The sequence below is a fragment of the Arvicola amphibius genome, chromosome 13 (assembly GCF_903992535.2).
Source record: "Arvicola amphibius chromosome 13, mArvAmp1.2, whole genome shotgun sequence".
NCBI classification, from domain to species: Eukaryota; Metazoa; Chordata; class Mammalia; order Rodentia; family Cricetidae; genus Arvicola; species Arvicola amphibius.
Window position 1 is genome coordinate 58,058,318 of NC_052059.1, and position 24,138 is coordinate 58,082,455.

At 40.0% G+C, this 24,138-nt stretch overlaps 1 protein-coding gene across 1 annotated transcript; it reads left to right on the plus strand.

Annotated features, from left to right (window-relative positions):
• The first annotated feature begins 12,493 nt into the window (after nucleotides 1-12,493).
• Nucleotides 12,494-14,803, plus strand: LOC119800259 (mast cell protease 4-like). The gene is made up of 5 exons (XM_038310394.1): nucleotides 12,494-12,551; nucleotides 13,046-13,196; nucleotides 13,720-13,855; nucleotides 14,036-14,290; nucleotides 14,657-14,803. Exons 1-5 carry the CDS (start codon nucleotides 12,494-12,496, stop codon nucleotides 14,801-14,803), a joined length of 747 nt encoding a protein of 248 aa, XP_038166322.1.
• The last annotated feature ends 9,335 nt before the right edge of the window (nucleotides 14,804-24,138 follow it).

The window sequence follows — 24,138 nt, forward strand, 5'->3', positions numbered from 1 at the left end:
TCACCAACTTCACCAACCCACATTTGGAGGACTGATCTCCAAAATCTATAAAGAACTCAAGAAATTAGACATTCTAAATACCCAGTTAAAAAAATGGGGTACTGAACTAAACAGAGAATTCTCAACAGAAAAAATCTCAAATGACCAAAGGATATTTAAGGACAAGTTCAGCTTCCTTAGCTATCAGGGAAATGCAAATCAAAACAACTCTGAGATGCCATCTTATACCTGTCAGAATGGCTAAGATAAAAAAAAAACACTAATGATAGCCTATGCTGGAGAGGATGTGGAGTAAGGGGAACATTCATCCATTGCTGGTGGGAATGCAAACTTGTGCAACCTGATAGAGGAGTGTCTATGTGTTACTTTCATTATTAATAAAGATACTGCCTTGGCCCTTTAAGAGACAGAAAATTAGGTAGGCGGAGTATACAGAGCAGAATTGTGGGAAAAAGGAAGCAGAGTTGGGGAGACGCTTCAGGCAGTCGCCATAGTGAGTCGCCATACTTCTCCTCTCCGAGATGGATGCAGGTTAAGATCTCTCCTGGTAAGCCACACCTCGTGGTGCTACACAGATTACTAAATATGGGTTAAAGGAAGATATGAGAATCAACCAATAAGAAGCTACAGATAATGGGCCAGGCAGTATTTAAATGAATACAGTTTCCGTGTAATTATTTTGGGTAAAGCTAGCTGGGTGGCGGGACACAGCCCCACCGCTCCTTCTACATAACCACTTTGGAAATCAGTGTGGTGGTTTCTTAGAAAACTGGGAATCAACCTACTTCAGGATCCAGCAATACCACTCTTGGGCATATACACAAAAGATGCTCAATCATACTACAAAAGCATTTGTTTAACTATGTTTGTAGCAGCATTATTTGTAATGGCCAGAACCTAGAAACAATCTAGATGCCCCTCAAATGAAGAATGGATAAAGAAAATATGGCACATTTACACATTAGAGTACTACTCAGCAGTAAAAAACAATGACATCTTGAATTTTGCATGTAAATGGATGGAATAAGAAAACACTATTCTGAGTGATGTAACCCAGACCCAGATAAACAATTTAAATAGGCGTATAACCCCTAGGAAATAGAAGTCATCAAAAGTCTCCCAACCAACAAAACAAAGGTTTCATTGGTTTTAGTGCAGAATTCTACCAGAACTTCAAAGAAGAGCTAATACCAATACTCTTCAAATTGTTCCACATAATAGAAACAGAAGGAATATTGCCAAATTCTCTTTACGAGATGCCCAAACCACAGAAAGACTTAACTAAGGAAGAGAATTACAGACCCTCATGAACATTAACATACAAATAAGCAATAAGATACTGGCAACCTGAATCCAAAAACATGTAAAATATTATCTACTATGATCAAGTTGTCTTAATCTCAGAGATGTAGGGATAGGTCAACATATGAAAATCCAACCATATAAATAAACTGAAAGGAAAATAAATACATGATTATCTCATTAGATGCTGAAAAATTTTTTTGACAGAAATTCAATACCCCTTTATGATAGAAGTCTTGGAGAGATAAGGGATACAAGGAATGTATCTAAACATAATAAAAGCAATATTCAGCAAGCCTAGAGACAACATAAAATTAAATGGAGAGAAATTCAAAGCGATTCCACTACAATCAGGTACAAGACAAAACTGTTCACTGTCTCCATATGTATGTAATATAGTACTCAAAGTTCTAGCTAGACAACCAAGACAGCAAAAGAAGACCAAGAGGATGCAAACCAGGAAGGGAGAAGTTGAGCTTTCACAATTTGCAGATGGTATGATAGTGACTCCAAAAATTCTCCTAGGGAACATCTACAGCTGATAAATACCAGCTGATAAATGTGGCAGGATACAAGATCAACTAAAAAAGAAAAGAAAAGAACAGTAGCCCTTTTATATACAAGTGATAAAAGAGCTGAGAAAAAAATCAGAGAAATATCACCATTTATAATACCCACAAATAACATAAAATATCTTTGGGTAACTCTAGGCAAAAAAGGAAAGACCTGTATGACAGGGACGTTAACTCTTAGAAGTAAGAAACTGAAGAAGAGATCAGAAAATGGAAAGATCTACCATGTTATTGGATAGGTAGGATCAACATAATAAAAATGGCAATCTTATCAAAAGCAATCTATAGATTCAATGCAATCTCTATTAAAAGTCCAGGACAAGTCTTCACAGACCTTGAAAGAATAATACTCCACAGCCTATGGAAAAAAGAAAAAAAAAACAGAATAGCCAAAAGAGTCCTGTACCATAAAGGAACTTACGGAGGTATAATCATCCCTGACTTCAGGTTCTATTATAGAGCTTTAGCAATGAAAACAGTTCAGTTTGGTGTTGGCATAAATACAGAAAGGAGGACCAATAGAATTGAATCAAAAGCCACACACCCATAAACACCTGATTTTTGACAAAGAAACTAAAGGTATACAATGGAAAAATAAAGCATCTTCAGCAAGTGGTGATGACATAACTGGATATCGGCATGTAGAAGAATGCAAATAGATCCATACTTATTCCTATACACAAAACTCAAGTCCAAATGACACAAAAACTTCAACATAAATCCAGCTACACTGAGCCTGACAGAAGAAAAAGTGGGAAGTAGCCTTTAACATATGTGCACATGTTAATAAAACACCAGAAGCACAGACACTGAGAGCAACAATTAATAAATGTGACCTTCTGAAAATGAAAAGCTTCTGTAAGGCAAAGGACACAGTCAATAGGACAAAACAGCAGGCTATAGAATGGGAAAAGATCTTTACCAACCCTACATCATGCAGTGAAATGATCTCTCCAATATGTAAAGAACTCAAGAAACTAGACATCAAATAATCCAATTAAAAATGGGATACAGATCGAAACAGAATCTTTAACAGAACAATTTCAAATGGCTGAAAGACACTTAAGGAATTGCTCAACATCCTTAGTCATTGGGGAAATGCAGATCATAAAGATTCTGAGATACAGCTGGGCGGTGGTGGTGCACGCCTTTAATCCCAGCACTCGGGAGGCAGAGGCAGGCGGATCTCTGAGTTCGAGGCCAGCCTGGTCTACAAGAGCTAGTTCCAGGACAGGCTCTAGAACTACAGGGAAACCCTGTCTCGAAAAACCAAAAAAAAAAAAAACCAAAAAAAAAAAAAAAAGATTCTGAGATACCATCTCACACCTGCCATAATGACTAAGGTCAAAACCACCAAAGACAGTTTATGCTAGAGAACATGTGTATAAGGGGAACACTCTTCCATTGTTGGTGGTGGTTCACACTTGTACAGCCACTTTGAAAATCAGTATGGCAGTTTCTTAGAAAATTGGGAATCTATCTACCTCAAGTCCCAGCAATACCACTCTTGGGATTATACTCAAAGGACACACACTCACACCACAAGGATATTTGCTCAGATATGTTCATAGCAGCCTTTTTTGTAATAGTCAGAACATGGAAACTTCCTAGATGCCTCTCAACTAAAGAATGGATAAAGATGGCTTATTTTTCTTTACTCCTTTTAGTCTATGACTATCTGTACTCCATCTATTTAAAGACTATAGCTTTTTTTCAACCATTTACTTCTTTTCCAACTCTCTATACTCTTTCTCTTCTCTCTTCCAAGCCTATGTACATTTATCCAACACTACTACTCTTTTGGATTTGTCTTTATTACATATATGTAATTCTTTACTGTCCAGAAGTGCTTTTTAAAATGCTAAGCACTTCTTAAAACTTTAGCTGTGCCTGATAGCTCAAAACAGTCCAGCATGGCAGAGCTGCTAACCACCTCTGAGAGACATGCACAGTGCCCCATCTCTAGGCACACAGTCAGGCCATGCTGCAATTAAGCAAGCTGCAGCAGTCTGCCACAAACCCCACTCAAATGCTTCATTTCCTGAAAGAGCTAGAGGTCATGCTGGCAGACTGGCCCAGAAAGCCAGCATTTTAAAATGCCCGTGGCTTTTCTCCTGCTAAGGCTGAATCAGGAAAATCTCTCTTAAAGGAGCTGCAGCATGGTGCCAGCAAACCGCAAGAAGCTGTGTTAAACTCTGTATTTTTTCTTTTTTTTGATTTTTTTTATTAAAAATTTCCATCTCCTCCCCTCCTCCTCCCTCTTCCCTCCCCTCCCTTCCACCCATACCCCCACTCCACCCCTCTCCAAGACAAAGAGCCATCAGGGTTCCCTTCACTATGTTAAGTCCAAGGTCCTCCCAGCTCCCCCTAAGTCCAGGAAGGTGAGCAACCAAACTGACAAGGCTCACAGCGAGCCCGTCTAGAAAAATAAGCCATGTAAAAATGGAAAATTCACAGAGAGTTTGAATTATGTATATTATTGTGTTTTCTTTGAAATTTTTTTATTGTGAAGGAGCTAAGTGAAGAGAGACATTTCATTTTATGGGTTGCTAAACTAAACCAGCATGTATATTATAAAGGCATCTTGACTCCAAAATTTGAGTCTAAGGCTATGTTGCTTTGGAAAAGAGGTTCTTTTTTAGTTTTCACAGAAGATGAGAACATGAGAAATGCTTTCAGACCCATAGGGTTTGATGGAACAAGACCCTCTGAAAGGTTGCTGTAAACACCCCCACAAAGAAAATACTTCACCCAATAAATAGTTGGAAGAAGTTTGCACAAAACTATGCCCATATCCTCAAATACTGTCTTTAAATGCTATTTTACATTTAAAGGGGGATATGCTATAGAAATAGATATTTTTCATTGGTATGGATCTTGGTTTATTGATACAAATTTAATGTCAATTTTGTTATATGTATCTATATTTCTTTTCTTGATTAAGGTATTATATTTGTGTAGCTTATTTAAAAATGTAATGTATAATTAAGAAATATACATTAATGGATAATCATCTATAATGGTCAAGCTTGTAGTCATGTTACTTGGATTTTTCTGGATGTATGGAGATATATTTCAGTTAGATAAGTATTCTTCAAATCTTTTGGAGACCTTAGGATATGGCATTTAAAATGTTTAGTAACTTAGGACTTTCCATGACAGTGAGACACATCTGCTCCTGATAGAACCACTACTTCAAGAGGAAGATGGGCTTCTACCAAACTTCAAGAGGATAATGGGAATTGAAGAGGCTCCTTATGGAGTTTGATAGCCATTTGGGCAAGAAACTGCTCTTGCCTGGACTGTTTAACTGGACATGCAGGACCCACAGAAAAGTGACTGCTGAACTTGCCTAAAGGTGAGATGGTCCTTTGGGGTTCCTGCTTCATGAAGGAGTCTGCCAGATATTCTGCAGTACACAGAAGAAAGTGACTAAAAAACTGCCAATATAGGCAAAACTATCTTTGAAATTTCCTGCTTCTTGGAAAAATCTGCTGAATACTATGGGGCCTGTAGGCTGAAGATGGATGACCCAACGATACAGAACTTTGGGTGACTGTCCAGGAGTAAGATGTCCCTGTCAATTCTAGAGTTTTGGAAGTTTCTTGCAATGCACTTCCTGTTTACATGGGTAATATGATATCCTTCTGGAGACTTTGATGGAGCTGAAGAATTTTTGGTTATAGTTATACTTTTCCTTAGTTATGATAAAAGATAAAGTAGATATAAATATTATATCTGTAATTCTAGCTTGATACCAGTTTTGTTATATGTAATTTTACCATGTTAAAGCCTTCCTTTTCATTTAAACATAAGAGGTGAGGTGATGTGAGAGTCCCTCTGTGTGCTGTGATTACCATTAATGAATAAACTTCCTTGGCCTGTTGATAGGGCAGAACTTAGGTTGGTGAGGAAAACTGGAATGTGTGCTGGGAAGAGGAAGACAGAGATGGAGAGATGCCATGGATCCGCAGCCAGAGGTATATGTGCTTTGCTGGTAGGCGATGACCTCATGATGATATATAGATCAATAGAAATGGGTTAAATTAAGATGTAAGAGTTAGCCAATAAGAAGCTAGAGCTAATGGGCCAAGCAGTGTTTTAATTAATACAGTTTTCTGTGTGATTATTTCAGTTCTGGGCAGCCAGGACAAACAAGCACCCTACTCTTACAAGATTGTCTCTTACTGTCCTGTGGTTTTAAAAAGTATTATCAAATTAAGAAATTAAAAAAGAAATTAAGAAAAATCATTCAAGATTTATAGTACACGTAACACCCACTATTCCTCTGAGATAGTTAATAATAGTAAAATTTCTATTACTATGCACTCTCATAATGCACAGAAAAGTGATCTCAATATTTAATATCTATTCATTATATAAAAATACTTGTATTAATACATAAATGTACATGTTATTTTGGAATCTAAAATGTAAAGAAATACAATAAAACTTTCATTGCCTTCAAAAAAAAGAATGGATAAAGATCATGTAGTACATTTACACAATGGAGTACTACTCAACAGTTAAAAGCAATGACAGCATGAAATTTGCTGGCAAATGAATGGAAATAGAAAAAACATCCTGAGTGTGCTAACCCAGACCCAGAATGACAAACATGGTATGTACATACTCATAAGTGGAAATTAGATGAAAAATGTTAAATAGTCCACGATCCCAGAGAGTCTAGGTAATAAGGAGCACTCTAAGAGAGACATACTTGAGTCTCCTTTGGAAGGGGAAGTAGAAAAGATCTCCTGACTAAATTTGAAGCATGGGGAGGCGGAAGGAGGGAGGGTGGAAGGAGAGGAAGAGGGAAAGTTGGAGGGAGGAGAAGAACATGAGGGAATGGGATGGTCAAAATGTAGGAAGGACAGAGGGGGAGTGAAGCAAGAAAAGATACATCTCGATAGGGGGAGCCATTATAGAGTTACTGTGAAACTTGGCACTAGGGAAATTCCCAGGAATCTGCAACGATGATCCCAGCTAAGACCCTAAGCACTAGTTTAGAGGTTGTCTGAACTGGCCTTCCCCTCTAATCAGATTGATGACTACCTTAATTGTCATCATAGAACCTTCATCCAGCAACTGATGGAAGCACATGCAGAGAGAGATTCACAGCTAAGGAGTGGATAGAGCTCCCAGGGTCCAGTCAAAGAGAGGGGAAAGTGGTAATATGAGCCAAGGGGATGAAGACCATGTTGGGGATACACACAAAAAGGCTGATCTTAGTTAGTGACTGACTCCAGATTGACAGCAGGTGATACTTCATAGGATCAGAGTAGGCACTCTGAATGTGGGTGACAATTGTGTTACTTGATCAGTCTGTAGGGCCCTTGGAAGTGGGACCAGGTTATATCCCCAGTGCATGAACTGGCTTTTTGGATCCCTTTAGCTATGGAGGGAGATATCTTGCTCAGCCTAGCTGTAGAGGGGAGGGCCTTGCTTTTGTCTCAAAGTGATGTGCCAGACTTTGCTTATTCCCATGGGAAGCAATATCCTCTCTGAGAAGTGAATGCTAAGAGGGTTGAGGGGAAGATGTGGGGAATCTAAAGAAGGGAGGGAACTGGGATTGGTGTGTAAAATGAGAAACGATTGTAAAAAAAATAAAATTAAAAAGTTAAAATAAATAAAGAAAACTTGTCAGTAGTCCCACTCATGTGGAAAACATAGAAAACATAGGTCCCATGGCAATGGAAGACTGACAAGATATTCACACTGGTGAAATAATGGCACTTTTATCTTAGGGGTATCAAGCAGCTGTTTAATTGGATTGAAGACCCACTCTATTGAAGGGAACACAGACCCAACCTCGTGCTGGAAAGCTAGAAGAGACCCTGTTACTATTTCCTTAAGCAGATGTAAGCTCTGCTGTATTCTGGACATTTACGGTTAGACACATAGGTAAGTGTGGCTTTCACCCCTCATCAAAGAAGCAACATGATGGAGACTGTTACAGAGACCTACAAGTGGGAAAATGCAGAGAATAAGTTACCACAGGGTACCCAGCCCTAAAGGATACATTTACAAGGTAGTCCCTACAACTGAGGCTCATGAAATATCACAGAAGGAGGAGCTGAGAGACTGTAAGAAGCAGAGGACCAGGATGCCTGCTGCAAATTAGTGTCTTCTAGACATGACAGCGAAGCTGTGCCTAGGGAGCTCAACAAAACGGCTGTCTAAACAAGAACTGCATAGTGACACCACCAGTGGACTTGCAAATGTAGATGGGGAAGACTCACGAGACCTCAGCCCTAGATGAAGAGGGAGAACTAGGTTTCTCTGTGGACCAGTGCCCTGATAAGTTCTCCAACCTCAAGTGGTCAACCCTAAAACTGAGTATATTCCAGCAACACTAAACCGATTCAGTAGTGTGTGTGTGTGTGTGTGTGTGTGTGTGTGTGAGTGTGCGCGCATGCACACACACACACACACATTCCCCCAACCCCTACTACTACTACTACTACTACTACTACTAATCACAATAACAATAATAATATTAAAAGAAGAAAAGCTTTTCTTTTAAAGAGGGAATGGGAGAGCGTGATAAGAGTTTGAGGGGGACAGGAGACATGATAATACTATAAATACAGTACTCCTATATGAAATTTCTAAAAAAATTGTCTCTAAACAAGATGAAGGTCAAGATGGCTCTCGCTATTATTTACCACTGCATGGGACTCTACAATTGTCCAAAAGAAAAGGGGAGTTAATATAAATGACTTTAGTTGCTACTATGATTACATATTAGGTGTTCTCCTAGAAGCATGAGGATGCTATTATTTCGAGTTTGATGATCTGTACATCATCATCTTCCAGGATACAGAAAATAGGATTGTATAATCACAAACATCCACCCTCAAGTGGTATCAGTCCATCACAGGGAGTCATCCGTAAGCCAGGTGTAAGCATTCTTTCTGTATCAAATTTCCATCCAGATACCCAGTGAGCATTTACCTCTTCCATGCAGATGGAGGAGCCAGATGCAGCAACTTCACTTAGGAAGTGACCACTTGTGATCACTGAAACCACGGATGCTTCTTTGAAGTCAAGTTTTTAGTTGTAGTTGTCCATCCTTTGGACTGCCAACTCCTGAATAATGACACAGAAACTATTTTATTAATTATTAAGTTTGGCCCTAACTCAGTATTGTTTCCAACTAGCTCTTAAAACTTAAATTAACCTGTTTATATTAATATACATTCTGCTCCATGGCTCATTACTTCTCCTCCACAGTACATCTGACTTCCCTTGTCTCCTGGTGAATGTCCTGTCTCTCTTCTTTCCAGGGTTCCTATCTCTTCCTGGAAGTCTGCCAATCTTCTCCTGTTTAGCTACTGACCACTCAGCTCTTTATTAAATCAATCAGAAGGTACCTTTGTGGAGACATATCTTCATAGTGTACAAAAAGGTTATCCAACAATTTAGATTTCTTTCCTACTTGGAGGCAAGAATGCTTCTTCCCAAGGTATCTACAGTAGTTGCTACCTCCTTCACTCCAAGTCCAATCAACATGATGTCATCAGTGTAACATGATTGGGCTCCCTGTAAAGGATGCTACTGCTCCTCACTATGTATGTTGATGTTTTCCTCAAAGTGATAGCTGCAAGAAATACACCATGTGCAGTAACAATAAAACTTATACCAAGAGCAACTACAGTTGGTGTTTCCACCTGGTTAAGTTTATAATAATTCAGTGTAGCTCTGCAAGGTACAAAGTGATTTGTTAGAAGGAGATATAGCAAGAATCACCCCTTCTGATGGGTTCAATTATTTGTCATTTGTACTGGATAACTCCATGTATAACGTCTTGGTTAACTTTTGGTAAGTAGAGGCAGTTGTGATGTTTACCACTAGTTTCTAACAAAAGGTCACTGGCTGAATCTGGCAACCACTATGGGGATGATGCCAGTTTGTGACTAATTTCTCCTACCTCTGTATTCAGGAGCTGGAGAAAGAGAGAGTTTATTTGGGACCCCTTTGTGGGCCATCTCCAAAGCTCACCCTCTAACTTGGGATTCACGAAGAATTTGGGGGTCTTTACAAAGTATTATCAGGTCAGATCCTGTGCACAATAATAAAACTGGATCTATTTTTCTATAATCCATACTACTCTGCTTGGACAGCCCCTTGTTATCTCTGAGGAAGCAGAGAAAAAAAATACAAAGTTGGGGCCAATACTTTCCTCAAGGGCATCTAGCTTCTATCAGGCACAGAGATTTGATGGTCAGGTCCAAGACTGGCAACTAGTTGAGGATATGTTTGGTAATCAATACCTATTTTTCCAAGATCTAGAAATTTTCTTTGAAGTTCTAAGACTCAAGAATGTTGACAATAACTGTATAACTGATTGAGAAACACAGTCTGGAGTCTGGACAAGTGCTTGTTTGAGATGCTACATTAATCTAGTTACATGGTATTGTTTTCTTTGAAAACCCCTCATAATAAATCACTTTTATATTAAAAAAGAGAAAATTCCTCATTCTTATTTAGACAAAAACATGGTACTAAGCCCTTCATTTTCTTACTTAGACACAATGACTAACCACTAACACACTTTTAACCTGTGGTTCTAAATACTTGGCCACACAAAGACTTACCTTGCATTGCAGATACACCTGGGTGACATTGTTTACATGGCAGGATTACTTTTCATGCCATTAATAATTGTTTAACATCTACAGCTACTACATTTTATCACGTACAAGAGGGTCTGTAAGATCTAATGTAGTCTAGTGAACAGAAACATAACCATGTTCTTGCTTCCAGTGAGGATCTCTATTCTACTGGGTCCAATCCAGAATGAAAGCCTGCATAAGTGGTGCAATATATGTAATATATGTCAGCAATGTAACACACATGAGCAGTATAAAACTCTTGAGCTGTATGTCAGAGGTGATCAGTGCATCATACCTGAGCAGTATAACACATGTGAGCAGGAGCAGTGCATCTCATGTGAGTGGTGTAACATACAAGAGAAGTGTGACATACATGAATGGTGTAACACATGTAAACAATGTAACATGTGTGGACAGTGCAACATATCAGAATGGTATAATATAGGTGTGCAATGTAACATGTGGGATCTGTTCCAACGTTATTCCTGCTGAGCGTGTAGACAAGTGAATTGAACCCTTCAAAGTCCTCTGTTTGCTTCCTCTTGCTATGTTCCTGGAATCAAGGAAAGCAGCTGGAACAAAGAACGGTTATTGGAAGAGAGTCATGAAGCAACGGAGCTGAGACCAACTTCCGGTATTCAATGTTTGTGACATTTTGTCAAGTCTTGATTTCATCATGTGTAAAATGGAGACAGTTATACTCAGGGTTGGTGGGGTCTAAAGAAAGCTCAGACCAGTAATGTAACAAAATGTCAATTACTCCAAGATGACAGCATTTCAACTCTGATCAAGTAAGCAAGATTAGAAATTGTACTCAGTGGCATGTTCTTGTTCACCTGAGAGCAGTGTTTGATTTTCAGTGATACATGAAATGATGAAAGCACCAAGTATGGCCTCAAATATGATCTTCAGAGACGCTATGTTGCAATCAAACACGTTTGGGTCCCAGTGGATAAATAGAAATCCTGAGATCCAATGCAGAGCATAGATGTGATACTTTATGTTTTCTGTTGTGAATTTTCTCCATCCCACAGGAACTGAAAACAGTAAGATTCTTAAGCTAACTAATTAAATGTATGAACTTCCTGTTATGTGATCTCCCGAGAGTCCATTAAGTTACCCCTCAATGTGTATGGCAATATCTACAAAATGGACTATTAGTATGAGAAAACAGAGCATGCACTTATAGAAGCAGTTCTACACCTGTGGTTTGGGATCCTTTAGGGGGCTGCATAGCAGATATTCTATATATCAGATTTTTTATATTACAATTTATTCCAGTAGCTAACTTGCAGTCATGAAATAGCACCAGAAATAATTTTATAGTTGTGAATGACTACGACATGAGGAGCTGTACTAAAGAGTCGCAGCCTTAGGAAGATTGAGAAACACTGGCTGAAGGTCTCCATCCTGCATGATATGCTGTGTATTCAATACATTCTCCCCATTCTTTCTTCTCTCTCAACCAAATTCTATCACCTGCTTCTTATTAGAATAAATCTGAGATGACCTCCCACTTGTCAACACAAATGATGGCCATCAGGCTCAATCAGTCCCAAACTAGTTGTAAATGATACGGACACCATCACACTCATATGTTTCAAGCACTACACATGCCTGTGTTTGTGTTACAGTGTCAGAGGTGAGTCTTTCACACATGCTGCATGGGCCTCAAAGCTGACAATAACACCTGGCTGTTTACAAAGACAGGTTCATCATCCTTGAACAGGCTCCCCAGCACATTGTTGCTGTCCTGTATCTGAGGATCAGCTTTATCGGGTGAAGTAGGCACCTCATCATGGGATCCAGGACTCTCAGGATCTGGTTACAGATTCAACACAAGCAGAGAGCACAGTCATGAGAACTTCTGATAATGAAGATAAAGCTTGGCCAGGGCAGCTTGGTGGTTTCCAGCCCTCCCTTTCTCCTACTTTGGATCTATAAAAGCAGAGACCAGGCAGAAACACACCAGAGGCAGAGCATAGGCTGCACCAGTGGGAAATGCAGGCCCTACTCTTTCTTTTGTCGGCCCTCCTCTTGTTTCCTGGAGCTGGAGCTGGTGAGTTTTGTCTCTGTATCCCTACCCTTGAATTTTTCAGCAGCTGACCCAAATCTGTTAACTATGGTAATAGAAACCCTAAAATGAGGCAGCGTTCTTTGCATGCAGTCCAGGAGAAATGTCTTAGGGAAAGTAAGAATGAAAAATTAATTACCCTTCATATAGTTTATCAAAATATTCTGTTTTGACAACTCTCCTGTGGCCTATCATTAGTACTGAGGAAGAAGAGGGGTAACAAAATGTCTAAATGAACTGGCATCAGTAACATGGATGTGCATTGTGTACTGAACGGTAGGGTGATGGTGGAAAGGGAGGGCTGGAGAGGAAGATCAACAGGGAGGAAAGATCAACGTATGTTTGGAGTGACATGAGCCCCTTGAGAATTGGGGTGCGATGGGGATCAGCCACTCAGCTTTAGCCCCATTTCCTCTGTCAGGTCTGTGTTAGGGTGTCCTGTAAGACTGTGACTAGGGACTCGGGGTTCTTTGTTCCAGAGGAGATTATTGGTGGTGTGGAGTCAAAACCACACTCCCGCCCTTACATGGCTCATCTGGAGGTCCTCACTGATGGAGGTTTCACTGCCAGCTGTGGAGGGTTTCTCATAAGTGAAGAATATGTGATGACTGCTGCGCACTGTAAAGGAAGGTGGGTGACTCCTCTTTGTGTGGAGAAATGAATGAACCAGAGTCACAAAGGGGCAGGGCCTGAGGAAAGTTCCCAGTCCTGCTCATCTCCAGACAGACTCCTACTTATAATGGGAAGACAAAGGAAACACAAAGCCACTCATTAGACAATTTACTTCATCATCTCCATTTTCAGAGGACAGAGCTTTGAGGAGGGCACCAGTCAGGACAAACTGCTACTTTCCTCCTGTCCTGGTGTAACCAGAACTCTCAGTCATGTGCTGGGGTATAACTCAATGGTAGATCCTTTGTACCACATGCAAAACCATGTGTTCAGTCCAAATACTGGAAGGGAGCACAGCTCTCAGAGCTGTGTTTCCCTGAGCTTGTTGCTTCTGGTGGTATGTTCCTGGGAGCTTCACCTCAATTCCAATCGGGGTCTTCCAATGGCTCTGCTCTGGGATAGAGAAGACCTGGTGTCCCTCTGTTTGAAATGAGTCCTCATGAGAACAGCACTTTTTACACCTCTTTTTCTCTTTCAACAGAGAAATTACCGTCACTCTTGGGGCTCATGATGTGAGCAAGACAGAACCCACACAGCAGAAGATAAAAGTCAAAAAACAAATCGCTCACCCACAGTACAGCTTCTACTCCAATCTGCACGACATCATGTTGCTGAAGGTTTGTTCCATTATCTTTCTTGCCCGTTTTAGCTCTCTTATCCTTTCCTCTCATTACCCAACCCATTTCCTCAGAACCCACCCCTAAAATCCATGTCCTTACCACCCCAGTGGGAAAGAACCCATGTCCAGGACAGCACGCTTCTCTGGGTTACCACGTCTTCTCTCCTTCCCCCTACAGCTTCAAAGAAAAGCTAAGCTCACTCCAGCTGTGGATACAATTCTTCTGCCTAGCCCACCTGACTTCATTATACCTGGAAAAATGTGCCGTGCAGCTGGCTGGGGACAAACTGAAGTGACAGAGCCGACATCAGAAAGACTGATGGAGGTGAAACTGAGAATCATGGCAAAAGAGGCCTGTAAACCCTACAGGAAATTCAACTATCACCTCCAAGTCTGTGTGGGCAGTCCCAGAAAGACAAGATCTGCATACAGGGTGAGAACCCACCTACTTTTCCTACTCACATCAAGAGACAGTGTCAGAGGAGGGAGTAGGCCAAACAGCTCTCCACTGTCCTGACTGATGCCTATGTTCTTAGGATCCTAGCACTCTTGGAATTGAAATTCTCCCTTTAGCTCTCATTTCCATGCACAAATCCTTGCTGAAACTTTCCCAGGGGTTTCCAGATGAGAATAGATGGGAGTGAAGGGAAACAACCTAAGCGTTGTGACAAGACAGGAGAAAAATTCAATCCCTAACTCATGATTTACAGGGAGCCTCACTCTGGGATTAGCTAAGGCAAGGAATCTGTAGTTGGGGGAAGGTGATCTCTGTTCACCCTCTGCTTTTTCTACCCTACAGGGAGACTCTGGGGGACCTCTACTGTGTGCTGGGGTGGCCCATGGTATTGTATCATATGGACGTCTAGATGCAAAACCCCCTGCAGTCTTCACCCGGATCTCTGCTTATGTGCCCTGGATTAATGCAGTCATAAGGGCAAGTAGCTGAAAAGCCTTGTTAGCCTGACTCAGGGTCTTCAAGTCAGAGGTCTTCTGGTACCTCTTGGGTGACTGCCCCTAGCCTAAACCAACCTGCCCCCATGCTATCCCCACACTGTCCCCAGTCTCTTTGAGCCTGGCCCTAGCCTGTTCGCCAGGCTGTCCAATCCTTCCCCTTTGTGTGAGAGGATCACAAGGAGACACATGGTTCTGGTGATTGATTGTTCCTTGTAATGCACCTCAATAAAGATGAGAACTCCAGCAACTGTGGGCCTCTACTATGTGCTCTAAACTGACTTCAGTTCCTCATCCACACCTAGAACTTCTCTAAGCTGAGTGAAGAGGTGTTTGGCGATACTCTCTGGCCAAGTTAGCAAACTTGAGTACTGATTTCCTGGCACAGGGTGTGGCACTGTGGATTATTGAATATTATCTCACATACATACGTGTGTACTGCAAGATTCCACATCCAGAGAAATTTGCACAGCTCTGCTGTTTCCTCCACTCTCTGCCCTTCTCCTCTTCTCTCTCCTTGTCCTCATCTCATCTTTCCACAAATATCAGTGCTTTAGTCACTGCATCTCTTCCACACATCATAGCCAATTCCCATGTCTTGTTCAGAGATGGCTGTTGATAGCTTGTGTCCCCAATGCCGATCCACCATCACTGTTCTCCAAGTACTGCACCTGCAGCTAGAGGACAGGCTACCCTCAGATGTCTCTGGAAAGTGTATGAGGCAGAAACTGTCACAACAGGGGAACATCAGCCCTTTCTCAGCCAATTAACCATCAGTGGGAAGAGGTCCTTAGACTTAAGAGTGGAGCTGGCTCTAGTCCTACTTCTCAGCCATTCATATTTAACTGTCATCTTCCTCAAAGATGACATAGTGACTTCTAGCCTTTCACAAGTATAATGCCTGCCTTAGGTCAACTTCTAAGTGCCCTGGCCTCCTCTTAGAAGTCAAAGTCCCACTTTTCTTAACAAAGGGAAATAGTGCATTAACTGCAAGGTGCTATGGAGTCTGAAATTGAGGAGACCTCATGAGGTCTACTATGCCTCAAGGGTACCTTATATAAATTGTCATAATATGATATAATAAATTATAATATGATAAATTATAGTATAATACATAATAAATCATAATATAATGTAATATAATAATAAAGAGTTTGACCATGACTATCATACCATGAGAAACTTCTAACACTACCAGTCCTGACTAGGAGCTGAGCACCTCCACCTTCCTTCCTGCCGGACAGTCCACACATCTGGGTTTCTGGCTTCACCACTGATCAGTATCAGTATAGATTTCAAAGTACCAGGCTTACTTTAAACTTTACTCTATGGGAAAATAAACCTGTGTGGATTGAACAAACTGGATGAGTCTTTAAAAAGCTGAAGAATCTATGTTGGATTATAGTTACATGGGTGACTTTTGATTTTTTTGTTTTGTTTTTTCTAACTCTTGTTTATAGTTGTGAAATTAAATGGTAGGGTTTTTTTTTTTCATTTTGATTTCAATTTGGGCACAGTCTCGTTACATAGCTCTGACTGGTCTCCAACTTATAATCCTTCTGAATCAGTCTTAGTATTGGGACTACAAGCAAGGTCTACCATCCTTGCCTTACACAAAAGTCTCAAATGGTGAAATAGAGAGCAGAGACAAGAGCTGTGTGTTTTTTAGGAGATGTGAATTCTTGGTAACCTGTAGCTAAGACCACACCGTGTCTTTACTTCCATAGTCAAGTAACAACTCAGACTTGGAATAACTCTTCTTTCCTGGAGCTAGGCAACTAGATGTGGGAGAAAGTGATTGTCTCACCCTGAAGCCTGGCTCTCAGTAATGATGTGGCAGATGGAAACTCTTGACATCTAGGCTGAGGTCACATTTGAGAACCTGAATTGCATCCAGAAAGGACACCACCACAGAACAAATCACATCACATGGGCCCCTTGTGTCAAAGGAGCAGTTGGTGGCTGAGCAACTCAAAAATCAAGAACCTGATCACAACCACATTTGTATTTATGGTGGATGAGGACAATAGTGGCCTGTCTGATGACCCTGAGGAACCAGAGAACCACTATGGTCTCATGAGGTCAGCAAGGGAATCATGCAGATAAGAAGGTTTTGCCTGTGGTGGCTGCTGTAGGAGAGATGTGCAGGCCAGTTTAATGAAACCTCTCTATGCACCGTTAGCAGCAGACACCCACTGAGGAGGTCACAGCAAGCTCAGCCAACAGAATCTGAAGGATTCGTTCAATAGGAGACCAGCAGCTTCTCACACATGCCTTGCAAAAATATAAACAAAAACCCTAGAGTCAGCTAAAATGGTGAATTTCCTGAACAAAGTAAATGAAGGTGAGAAGCATTTGTAGGTGACAAAAGAAGATTTATCTTCAGAGAAAAAAGAAGCTAACAATGAGAGAATCCAGTCTTTGGTGACAAGTGACAAGAAGAAAGATGCCAGGGTTGATTAATGACCTTCAGCTGGTGTCACCATTTGCCCCTATCTGTTTGCATACCATCCAAAGGCATGATTTATCAAATATTTTGTCATTAAAACTCTTAGTAGTTCTGGAAACATTTTAAAGAACCAAGGATCTTGCAACATATTTGTTTCCACTGTGAAGATATGTCTTTGCAAAGGCATCTTCTGATTGGTTAAATATAGAGCTGAGTGGCCAATAGCTAGGCAAGAAGTGTTTATATGGGATTTCTGGTACAAAGCAGATTCTTGGATGAAGAAAAGTGCTCTCACCAAACAGACATAGAGAGGAAAGAGGATGTGAAACATCAAAGAAAAGTAGTGGCATGTGGCAAAACATATATTAATATAAGATGTTTAATTTCAGTTATCAGAGCTACTGAGACAAGACTAACCTAAGCCTAAGCTTTCATACCTAATAAGAAGTCTCTTTTGATGGATTTTAGTTTGAAGTCTATTTTGTTAGATATTAGGATAGCCACACCAGCTTGTTTCATAGGTCCATTTGATTGGAAATTTTTTCCCAACACTTTACTCTGAGGAGATGTCTCTCTTTGAAGTTGAGGTGTATTTCTTGTATGCAGCAGAAGGATGGATTCTGTTTTCATATCTAATCACCTCTAAGAATGGCCAAGATCACAAACACTGATGACAACTTATACTGGAGAGGTTGTGTGGTAAAGGGAACACTCCTGCATTGCTGGTGGGAGGGCAAGCTGGTACAGCCCCTTTGAATATCAGTATGGTGATTTCTCAGTAAATTAGGAAAAGACTTTCCTCAAGACCTATCAATACCACTTTTGGATATATACCCAAAGGATGCTCAGTTGTACCACAAGGACATGTGCTCAACAATGTTCATAGCAGCACTGTTTGTCATAGCCAGAGCCTGGAAACAACCTAAATGCCCATCGACAGAAGAATGGATAAGAAAAATATGGCACATTTACACAATGGTGTACTACACAGCAGAAAAAATAATGGCATCATGAAATTCACAGGCCAATCAATGGATCTAGAAAACATCATATTGAGTGAAGTATCCCAGACCCAGAGAGATAAATATCATATTACTCACTCATAAGTGGTTTTAAAACATAAAGCAAAGAAAACCCATCTACAAATTACAACCCAAGAGAACCCAGAAAACAATAAGGACCCTAAGAGAGACATACATGGATCTAATCTACCAGGGAAGTATAAAATGACAAGATTTCCTGAGTCAATTGGTAGCATGGGACCATGGGAGAAGGCTGAAGGGGAGGGGAGTTGAAGGGAGGGGAGCAAAGAAAAATGTATAGCTCAATAAAATCAATGAAAATATTAAAACTGTCTTTGGAATTGAAAAAAAGAAGTCTATTTTATTATTTGGGAACTAGCTAGAGGGACAGAGAAAGACTTGTTACAGATGTAATATGACTTTGTGTCACTTTTAGGCATAAACAAATTTTCAGTTTTGATTTATTCAGTTCTATTTTATATATTGCTATTAAGCCCAGGCTAGCTAGGGACAAGTGCCGTAATCTTGCCTCAACCTTCCAAGTACTGTGGATTGAGGTGTCTACCAACATGCCCAAGTTCCTACCCTATAATTCAAAGCCACTAAATGTTATATTGGAGTCATTTATGTGCACTGAATATATCTTGAACATCTACATTACATCTTGTGTCTCATTACAAAATTATTTCCTAATAAAACATGTTCTAAACTGGGCATAGAAGTGCACACAAATTATCCTAGCACTTGAGAGGTAGTATGGGACAATTCTATATTCTGTCAATTATGTTTTAAATAAATGCTGATTGGCCAGTAGCCAGGCAGGAAGTATAGGTGGGGAAAGGAGAACAGGAGTATTCTAGGAAGAAGGAAACTCTCTCTGTAGTCCTGTACAGACACTGAAGAATGAAGATGTGACCTGTCCCACTGAAAAAGGCACAGAGCCATCTGGCTAGCATAGATAAGAATAATGGGCAAATACAAGTTGTAGGAGTTAATAAGAAGCCTGAACTAATGGGCCAATCAGTTTTATAACTTATGGAGACCTTGTGTGATTTTCTTTGGGATTTATGGGCTGTGGGAACTAAGCAGGACAGAAACCCCAACAAGCAGGCCCTCATGTTACAGAGAGGCAGAAGCAGGAGGTTCTGGATTCAAGGTCATGGTCTCAGCTACATGCAGAGCTCAAGTCCAACCTGGAATACATGAAAGTCTACTTGAAAATGAAACATGAGAGAAGAGGGGGTAGAGGGAAATTAAATGAGTATGGGACAAAAAAGAGGGAGGGAGAGAGGAGGAAAGAAGAAAGGAAGAATGAAATAAGAAAGAAATGGAAGGAGGGAAGGAGAGGATAAAGAAGCCAGGAAGAAAGGAAATTAGCTACTCCTGTAGTGGTGGTGGCTGTCCTGCTAGAGATTGGTGCACTCTATAACATATATTGTTGTAATAGTTCAGTTTTCCCAACAGCTTTATAATACTATAGATGATTCACATTTGAATAAATATTGTTTACAATATTATATTGTGATATGATCATACATACCTCTTGAACAGTTTACTGTGGCCCATGTCTGTGAACACTGGCTCCCCATCTAATCATAGCTTTTATAATGTTTTTTGCTTGAAGAAAAGAAGGAGGGAAAGGAGGGACAAATGAAGGAAGAAATCAGGAAACAAATAAAGAAAGAAAAAAGGAAGAAAGAAAGAAAGAAAGAAAGGAAAGGAAAGAAAAGAAAAGGAAGAAAGAAAGAAGGAGGGAAAGTGCTTGCTGTGTTCCATCCTCTTCTTTCTCATGTTAAGGTGAGAATATGGTCTGGCACCTCATAAAAAGAAAGTAAAGTGAATACTGCGTTGTGATTGCTGCTGCAGAGAGCTGAAGGGAGAGCTTGGGTGAGCAGGGAAACCACAACATGAGACACAGAGCCTAACCATAGCTGGAAACCTCCCAAGCCATGAACCAGAACAAGTATTAACTCCATACCAGAAAAGATTAGCCTGTAGTTTTTTTCTTTAAAAAATATGTTTCCACTGCATCTGGAGCTTTAAGTGAGTGAGTGAATTCCTTACCAGAGAACTTTGCTCTTTAGGCTCTATCCCCCACCCCTTTCCCATCCACAGTTCCCCTAGTGACCAGGAAGTAACACCTTTTTCCAACTAACCATACCCCACCTCCACACCAGCAACAACAGGTCCCACAGACTCCAAATGCACCTGTACTGTCAGTGACCACCAGTCCCAACAGTCTGAACTTCACCTGGAACAGTAGTGACCACAGAACCACTGACCCCCAACTACACCTAGAAGGACAGCACCAATGACCACTGGAGCAATAGGCACCACTACATCTAGACAAAGAATGACCACCTGATCTAGAGGCCCCCACATGTACTAATTGGAGGAAGAAGGATCCCCAGAGGCTCAGACTTCACAAGCAGCCTTTAGAGGAAGAGATGGGTAGAAGAAGCTTAAGAACACATTCAACAACACAAAGAGCAATGGCACCATCAGAAAATAGTGGTCTTACATCAATCAGCAAGACATGACTAGGCCAACACAGATGAAGCAGAAGAAAACAACCTTATAAATAACTTTATGAAGATGATAGAGGTCATTTAAGAAGAAATGAAGTATTCTCTTAAAGATATGGAGGAAAAGAAAAAAATAAAAATTAGAAGAAATCAAGAACTCCCTCAAAGGATGTCAAGAAAAGCAAGAAAAAAACCAATCAAACAGGTGAAGGAAACAGTTCAAACAGTTAAAGCCTTGAAAATTAAAATAAAGACAATAAAGAAACACAAACCAAGGGAACTCTGGAAATGGAAAATCTGGGTAAATGAGCAGGAACTATGGATGCAAGCATATCCAACAGAATACGAGAGAAGGAAGAGAGAATCTCAGGAGTTGAAGATATTATAGAGGAAATAGATTCATTGGTCAAAGAAAATATTAAATCTAACAAAATTTTAAAACATCCAGAAAATCTGGGACACCATGGAAAGACCAAACCTAAGAATAATAGGGATAAAAGAAAGAGAAGAACTCCAGCTCAAAGGCATAAAAATATATTCAACAAAATCATAGAAGAAAACTTTCCCAAGCTAAAGTAGTACATGCCTAGGAAGGTACAGAAGTTTACAGAACACCAAATAGTCTGGACCAAGACAAAGTTCCCTCACTATATAATAATCAAAACACTAAACATACAAAATAAAGAAAGAATGTTAGGATATGCAAAGGAAAAAGGACAAGTAACACATAAAGTCATACATTTCAGAATTACACCCAACTTCTAAATGGAAACCCTGAAAGTCAGAAGGAGATCATGGACAGATGCACAGCAGACAGTAAGTGTCCATGGATGCTGGTCCAGACTACTACACTCAACAAAACTTTTAATCACCATAGACGGAGAAAACAAGATATTTCAAGATAAAAACAGATTTAAACAATACCTGTCCACAAATCCAGTACTTGAAGAAAACCTCTAGCCCAAGGAAGTTAGCTGCACTCACAAAAATACAGGCAACAGCAAACCCAAAAGAAGGGAAACATGCAAACATTACCACTGAAAAAATAACAGGAATTATAAACTACTGGTCATTAATATCTCTTAATATCAATGGGTACAATTCACCTATAAAAAGATACATGCTAACAGAATGGCTACAAAAAAATCCATCAGTGTGCAGCATACAGGGTACACACTTCAACCTCAAAGACAGACATTACCTCAGAGTAAAGGGTTGGGAAAAGATTTTCCAAAGAAATGGACCTAAGAAACAAGTGGGTATAGCTATTCTAATATGTAACAAAATATACTTAAAACTAAAATTAATCGAAAGAGATGGAGAAGTACACTACAAACCCATCATAGTAAAAATCTATAAAGATGAAGTTTTAACTCTGAACATACATGCCTCAAATACAAAAGCACCACATTTGTAAAAGAAGCATTACTAAAGCTTAACTCACACACCAAAACCCACATGCTAATAGTATGATACTTCATCACCCCTCTCTCACAAATGGACAGGTCTGCCAGACAGAGTTAGCAGAAAAATAAGAGAACTAACAGATGCCATGACTCAAATGGACTTAATAGACATCTACAGAACATTTCACCAAAACACAAAAGAATATATCTTTTTCCCAGCACTTCATGGAACCTTCTCTAAAATCAACCACATACTTGGTCACAAAGCAAATCACAAGAGATTTAAAATAATTATATTAACCCTCTCTATCTTATGAGGTCACCATGGCTTAAAGTTAGAATTCAACAACAACACTAATTGCAGAAAGCCTACAAACTCCTGAAAATTGAACAATGCTCAGCTGAATCACCCATCAAAGAAGAAATAAAGAAAGAAATTAAAATTTTCCTAGAATTAAATGGAAATGAATGTACAGTATACTCAAATCAATGGAACACTATAAAAGCACTGCTAGAGGAAACGTCATAGCACTAAGTGTCAACATAAAGAAAGTGGATACATCTCACACTAGTGACTTAACAGCATACCTTAAAGCTCTAGAACAAAAAGAAGAAGACTCACTCAGGAGAAGTAAACAACAGGAAGCAATCAAATTGATGACTGAAATAAATAAAATAAAAACAAAGAATCAATGAAACAAAGATCTGGTTCTTTGAGAAAATCAACAAGATAGACAAATCTTTTCCCAAAATAACCAAAGGACAGAAAGAGAATATTCAAATTAACAAAATCAGAAATGAAAATGAGAACGTAATGGCAGACAATCCAGAGAATCATTAGGTCATACTTCAAATACCTGTTCCCCACAAAATTGGGAAATCTAAAATAAATGGATAACTTTCTGGATAGATACCACTTACCAAAGTTAAATCAATGCCAGATAAACAATTTAAATAGACCCATAATGTTTAGGAAATAGAAGCAGTAATCAAAAGTCTCCTAATCAACGAAAGCCCAAGGTCTGATAGTTTCAGTGTAGACTTCTACCAGAACTTCAAAGAAGAGCTAATACCAAGACTCCTCAAATTGTTCCACATAATAGAAACAGAAATTCAAAGCAAATCCACTAAAATCAGGTACAAGACTGTCCTCTCTTTCCATACCTATGCAGTATAGTACATGAAATTCTAGCTAGAGCACTAAGACAGCAAAAGAAGAGCAAGGGACACAAATCAGAAAGGGAGAACTCAAACTTTCACTATTTGCAGAGTGAGGAGAGCCAGCCTGACCTCAGAAGTCCCTGGAAGATGTCTGAGGCTGCAGAAGTCATAATAGGGAAGTACCAGCTTTTTCTGGACCAAATGCTGGGAAGAATTAGCAACTGGTGGAAAAAGTCCTCAGGAACTTAAGTATGGAGCTGGCTTTGAGCCACCCATATTCAATTGTCATCTTCTTCAAAGATGGCATAGTGACTTCTAGCCTTCCCGAAGAATCCCTGCATTAGGTCAACTTTTAAGTGGTCTGACTTCCTCTTAGAAGTGAATCCCCATTGTTCTTAGCCAACGGAAACATTGCACTAGCTATAATATGCTGTAGAGTCTGAAATCGAGGAGACCTCACATGAGAGCTACTATTCCCCAAGGGGATCCAATATGTTAGGCTTAACCCTTGGCTGATATTCAATGAGACAATTTTGCCATTACCAACTGCGGTCAGGAAGTCAACATCAACATCTCCACCTTTCTCACTGCCTACCAGCCTACACATCTGGGTTTCCAGCATCACCACTGATTAGTATAAATGTAAAGATAGCTATCAGTGTGGCTCTGCCATAGACAGGATCTGCACCAATTTCCTGGGCTCCTATTACCATGGAAGGCAGTGTGAATGCTTGGAATCTGGACCCACAACCAGAGTCATGTGTAGG